The sequence below is a fragment of the Mustelus asterias genome, chromosome 2 (genome assembly GCF_964213995.1).
Source record: "Mustelus asterias chromosome 2, sMusAst1.hap1.1, whole genome shotgun sequence".
Taxonomy (NCBI): domain Eukaryota; kingdom Metazoa; phylum Chordata; class Chondrichthyes; order Carcharhiniformes; family Triakidae; genus Mustelus; species Mustelus asterias.
Window position 1 is genome coordinate 61,681,138 of NC_135802.1, and position 6,160 is coordinate 61,687,297.

Below are 6,160 nucleotides of genomic sequence, written 5' to 3' on the forward strand. Positions count from 1 at the left end.
TTTTTTTGCTATGATTTATCTCAGAGCTGACATGTGTATTGAATTCATCAACACTTGTTTTTGTTAAACCACTAACAAGAAAACCTAATATCTGAAAGTGTTGAATTGTCTTGAAACTCTCATTCTGGAATCATTTCAGGGCCTTCGCTGGATTTAGTATATATCACTGTTGCTAGCCTTTTAATGTAAAGTTAGTCACTGATACAAGTGGAATAAATTCATTGTGGGCTCTGTTCCACTATGAAGATTGTCAGCTATGTTTCAGTTGGTAGAACTCTTGCCTCTGTGTAACAATGGCCAGAATCTTCCATTCTAGGCTGGTACTTTACGACCTCACTCAGGCAAGGTTCATAAAATACCGCCTGAGGCTACCGGAGAATTCCGTTCTGCAAGCCTCACCCGCCCCGATTCCGGGGCGGGCATGCCAGTAAAATTCCGGCCCTAGAGTCTACATTTGGTCGCAGGTGCAAAAGTGGGAATGATTCCCATTGTAGGGGGAAATGGGATTTAATGGGGGGCGGGGAGGCGGGGTGGCGGATGGCTGACTATGTGCAATTTTGCACTGGTCAACTAAATAAATGTGCAGCTACAAGGAGCTTGCTGATTCTTGTGGCGGGGGCAAGCAGGAAGTCATAATCCCTACCATTACCACATTGTGTTAAAGGTCTAGTCGTCACATTTGAAGGGCACTCAGACAGCCGGCACTATCCCTTCCATCTTTTCCCAGCCACTCCTCCACCCTTCCCTGCTGATCCTTTCTCTCTTCTTTGGTCATCTTCCATGCAACTTTTCCTGCCATCATCTGGTCTGAAGCATAGGCTGGCATTTACAGATATTCCCCAAAGGGAACAGTACAGCAACAGCTTAATCATGGAAGAAGTCTACTTTGCATGCCTTTTATTTCCTGTTGGCAGGGAACTTAATTAGAAACATACATGGAAACATATATAGAAAATAAAAGCAGGAGGAGGCCATTTGGCCCTTCGAACCCACTCCATCATTCATTACAATCATGGCTGATTATCAAATTCAATACCGTGATCCCGCCTTCCCCCCATATCCCTTGATCCCTTTAGCCCCAAAAGCTATATCTAATTCCTTCTTGAAATTACACAATGTTTTGGTCACAACTACTTTCTGTGGTAGTGAATTCCACACATTCACCACCCTCTGGGTGAAGAAATCTTTCCTCACCTCTGTTCTAAAAGGTTTACCCCTTATCCTCAAACTATGACCCCTAGTTCTGGACTCTCCCATCATTGGGAACATTCTTTCTGAATCTACCCAATCTAATCCCATTAGAATTTTATAAATTTCGATGAGATTCCCTCTCAGTCTTCTAAACTCCTAACCAACTTAGTCTCTCCTCAACTTAGTCATCCCAGGCATCAGCCTGATAAACCTTCACTGTACTCCCTCTATAGCAAGAACATCCTTCCTCAGATAAGGACACCAAAACTGCTCATAATGCTCCAGGTGTGGCCTCACCAACACCCTATACAATTTCAGTAAAACATCCTATTTCTTTATTCAATTCCTCTCTCGTTATGAAGGCCAACATACCACTTGCCTTCTTTACTGCCGGCTGTACCTGCATGCTTACTTGCAGCGACTGGTGCACGAGAACCCCAAGGTCTCGCTGAGTATCCACCTCTCTCAATTTATACCCATTCGAATAATAATATGCCTTGTACAACTTCAACAAGACGTCCCAACTCCTGGTCATTTTTTTAAAGGTTTTTATTTCTACTCTGAAGTGCTTCCTAGAACGCACAGGTGTACAGTCTGAGTTCATTTATTAAAAGGGGATTTTTTTATACTACTTATGCCTGAACAGAGTGCCTTTACGGGAAGTGCAAGAGTTCCTCGATGAAGACATTCTCACAGCCACTGTTGAATTCTCTGGATAGATATTATGACCACGCTGGGGGAGCCTGGAGGCCATTATAGCCCTTGACTGGTGAGGGACATAGCTGGACAGTGCCCTGGCACTGCCAAGGGGCAAGGCCTGAAGGGGGTGGGTCTTCGGCCACCTCATAGCGAGTGTCGCTCAGAGGGGAGGGACTGCTGCTACTGGTGATTAGAGGGGTGACCAGATGTTGGTGATTGGGTGTGGCAGGGGTGGGCGGGGGCTGGTTATGGCGATTGAGAGTGGGGGATTTTTGTCGGCGAGAAGGGCCAGGGGAGTTTGTAGCATTATTCTGCGATTGGGGTGTCCTTTAAAAAGGAAGTTGTCCTTGCCGTCACTTTTAGGTGCCACACACCTCATTCACAATGCAAATTACCCCAAGCTCAAAAGAAATGTCTTAACTGTGGGTGGGTTGTGATCGGGATCAAGGTGACCCCCCCCCCCCCCACTCCCTCCAGCAGGAATTGCACCATGTTTCTTGCCAGAGACCACATTTAGAAATGTTTTGGGAGAATTGCACACTCTGTTAGTAATGTTAATACTGTTTTCTCTTCTGTACGCAGGGCGCACACATGTTTCAATCGCTTGGATCTCCCACCATATCCATCGTATTCTATGCTTTATGAAAAGCTGCTCACGGCAGTGGAAGAAACCAACACTTTTGGACTTGAGTGAAAGAAGCACTCACTTCTCATGAAGAATCGCACTACTGCAGTGGACAGCAGGCATCCTTGTCTTTACAACATGAGAAGCACAAAGTGTGCATGTGCAAAGAGGATGCCTCATATGTAAAGTATTATGGACAGCACTTCCTGATTTCTGAATTAACCAAGAAAGGGAGAAAACAAACATTAATGTTGAACCATTGTAACTATTTCCTGCTTGGTTTCATTTTTTTTTAATTTTTGTAAATAAACATTTTTCCCAAATGAATGGACTATAGACAATCTCATGCAATTAAAGCCATTCTTTTCTTGGCAGGGCCACTTAATGTTAAAGGCAACTAATGTAACCTCATTAGCACATCTTCACAAATTAATGTGTAAGAGCCATGGATTGTATTCAAATTCAATTGCAAAATCACAAAAAGGATCTACCTTTGATCTGTGGAATATTTTACGGAATTTCACTCTCGGAAAAGTACATATTAATTAGCTGATCGGCTGGTTTGAAAGTCACATGATACTCAGGCTGCACTTCCTGTACAATCATGCTGCTGTATAAGAATGTCAATAAAACTAATTTGTTATGCCACAATATTTATGGTCTTCTCGTTAGGCAGTCCCTCCTCAGCTTGTCCGAATCAACTGTCTATGCAACAGCTATTGTCAATGTCAGCTACAGACAACAGTGATGGTGGCTCACTGCCGACTTCACTCGGGAATTATTGTTTTAAGAACTACAGTACATGATCTCATAAACTGGTGTAGTCTGTTTATTATTGACTTCAGTGAAAGAACTGCTTGTATAATTATTTTGTGTCGCACCATACATCTATATCATATTTTCTGATGTGGATTTAACATGGCATGGAAATTTTCTGAAGTCAGCAGGGTAACAAGTGTACCTGAACTGTTTTACTCTTTTCCATTGTTTTATGTAAGCAATGCCTTAATTTGATTTCAAACAAGTTTTTATACAACCAACAGAACTGATTGTTTTAGCACGACAAATTTGCAGTATGGAATGACGTTTTAACTTTGTGTTATAATTCATCATAAAATATTGCAAGTGAATTTTCTAGCATTGCTTTCCAGCCTAATATGATTAATGTCCATGTTAACATCTTTTATTCTTCCAGCGTTTGGAAAGGAGAAACTTTGCAATGGAAGTATGCTTTGTAGGAAAAAATAAGAAAGGATTTGTTTGCACTGATATTTGGATTCCCCAAAAGTACTTCACGGCCAATCATTTATGCTGCTTGAAACAGTTCACTTTCATACTGGAGGAGAATTTGGCAGCTGATTTGCACACACGTTTCCACCAATAGTAATTCGATAAATGACTAGATAATCTGTTTCTGATGCTGCTGGTTGAGGGACAACTATTGACCAGAACAAACCAGAAGCATTCTGCTCAAATTTGAAGAGACCCAAGGGATTTTTACACCCACCTGACAGGGTAGATGGGCCCTTAGTTGAATGTGAAAAGTTCTTATTAAGCTTCTTATTGGATGGCTGCAGTATCTGTGATTAAAATAACTGAGGATCACAAGGAACAGAAGGTACTCTGGGTGGAAGACTTCAACGGTCTATTCATACCTTGTATCCGATGCTCTCTTAGTCTTAACACCAATGCTCAATGGAAGCAAGTTTGAAATGTTCTCCTACTCCTAGCCTTAACACAAGGAAACTAGTGATTTATTTGGAAAAGTCAGGTATACCAGCCTATTCATCTAAAATCTTTGGATATCTTGGGGGCAATCTTACCCAAAAGATTCTAAGTGCCGAATGAGCGTGAAAATGGGAGAGAATCGTGCCCATTTTTGCGGCGAGAGAAAAATTAAAATCTTATGCCACTTAGTTAAAAAAAAGAGGCAAAATGTGATTCACATCAGTAGGGGGAGTGGACAGAGTCTATTCAAACTGTGGAGCCAGCTGCTGACAGTTAGAGAGCACTTTCATACATGCGCAAGTTCCGCCAATACACTATGTAAAGTGTACACAGTTAGTGCACTTGGAATCTGACACTCCTTCCACCCCCCCGCCCCCAGTCACACCCCTCCCCCCCCCCACCCGCAATCACGGCTCCGATTCACCCCCCCCCCCCCGCCCCTTGCCAATTGTGGCCCTGATTCATCCCCCACCCCCGCCGATCGACCGTTATGACGAGCCAGTAAGATTGCCCCCTTTTGCTTCTTTTATATTACTTCCATATTTGCTCTTGTAGTCATTTCACCTCTTTCCAAATAATATGACACATATGACTGGAACCACAGAGTCACAGCACAAGTTAGTTCTTGGCATTAGAATTGCTATCTTTTTTTATTGTAGCAACCAAAAGGAAAAAAAAATTTGTATGTTGATATAAGCACTGGGTAATTGTACGACACATCATAAGGCCAGTTTTGTGAGTCTCTGCTCTCTGGATGGAGGTTTGAAAGTGGCAATGATGAATTTGAGGGCCTGAAACTCATCGTGGCAGTGATGCAAAACAAGCAATATCAGATTAGCTGCGCGTCACACACAGTGCCTGATATTTAGCTTCATTGCTGTCAATGGAATTAAATATCAGGCATTGCATGAGGTTGCTCTGACACTGCCTGTAATGGGCCACTGCCCAAACTGAATTTCCTTCCTTCAAAAATCAGACCAGCACCTGAGAATAAACTCTGCTACATGGAAACCTAACCTCATGCTGGGCATACCCGTGTAAAAATGACACATTACTGATCCTGCGACCTGGCCACTTGAAGTGGTTACTTTGATATCTGTCATTGAATTTGTTTTCAGTTGGCATTTATACTTATTTGAATTTTTGCTCCATGTGCACATAGTAATACCTGGAGAATGTGCTATTTTTGCTTCATTTTGAAAATCCTCCAGAATTCTTGCACACTGCTGCAATTTATGTAATATCCAACTAAGTGTGTAAGGTGGGAATCCCCCTACGTGTCCATTATTACCAAAGGATTTGGGTACCGAGCACAATTTCACAAAGGGTAACAAATGCAAGTAACAAGAAACTGTTTTGACTACTCCTGTCATGACCTAAAGGCCATTCTGATAGACCCTACCACACACACCTGAATGGATCACAGAATATATGCCACCTCCACCTCATAGGAGAGGGTGTGACATAACTGGATTCAATCTGAGTCAGAGTAAAATAGGCATCGGTGTTAAATTTTATGTTGTCAGATTGTTCCAAGGCCCCTTACACTAATTTGGTCACTCACCTGCACTCCTACCTACACATATGTTAGCCATTTGCACAAAGCATCATTATCCCAATGGGACGGAGATATTACCCTGTCAGGACAGATACTGTTTCCAAGGTGCCCAATTGCTAAGGAATGCAAACACCCATGTACTGATGAGATAAGATGCACTGCTGCCCTCTTGAAACAATGCCATAATGTATCACACTGAACAATTGTCTTCATACTCATCTCATACATATACTAAAAATGGCCAATGGCCAAGGAAGTGACAGGAGCCCTCTATCGCCTTCATTGATGATGCCCCATCAGGATTTTAAGTGCCTGTGAGGCACCTAACTGGCCAGTGGTGAGCCTTATCCAGGGCGTAG

At 42.6% G+C, this 6,160-nt stretch overlaps 1 protein-coding gene across 1 annotated transcript in view; it reads left to right on the forward strand.

The window, feature by feature from the left end:
• LOC144480803 (E3 ubiquitin-protein ligase HECW1-like) overlaps positions 1–2,584 on the forward strand; it is a 391,619-nt gene extending 389,035 nt beyond the window's left edge. The window contains exon 28 of the mRNA XM_078200410.1: positions 2,473–2,584. Within this exon, the coding sequence (XP_078056536.1) occupies positions 2,473–2,584 (112 nt within the window). The remainder of the gene's footprint in view (positions 1–2,472) is intronic.
• The last annotated feature ends 3,576 nt before the right edge of the window (positions 2,585–6,160 follow it).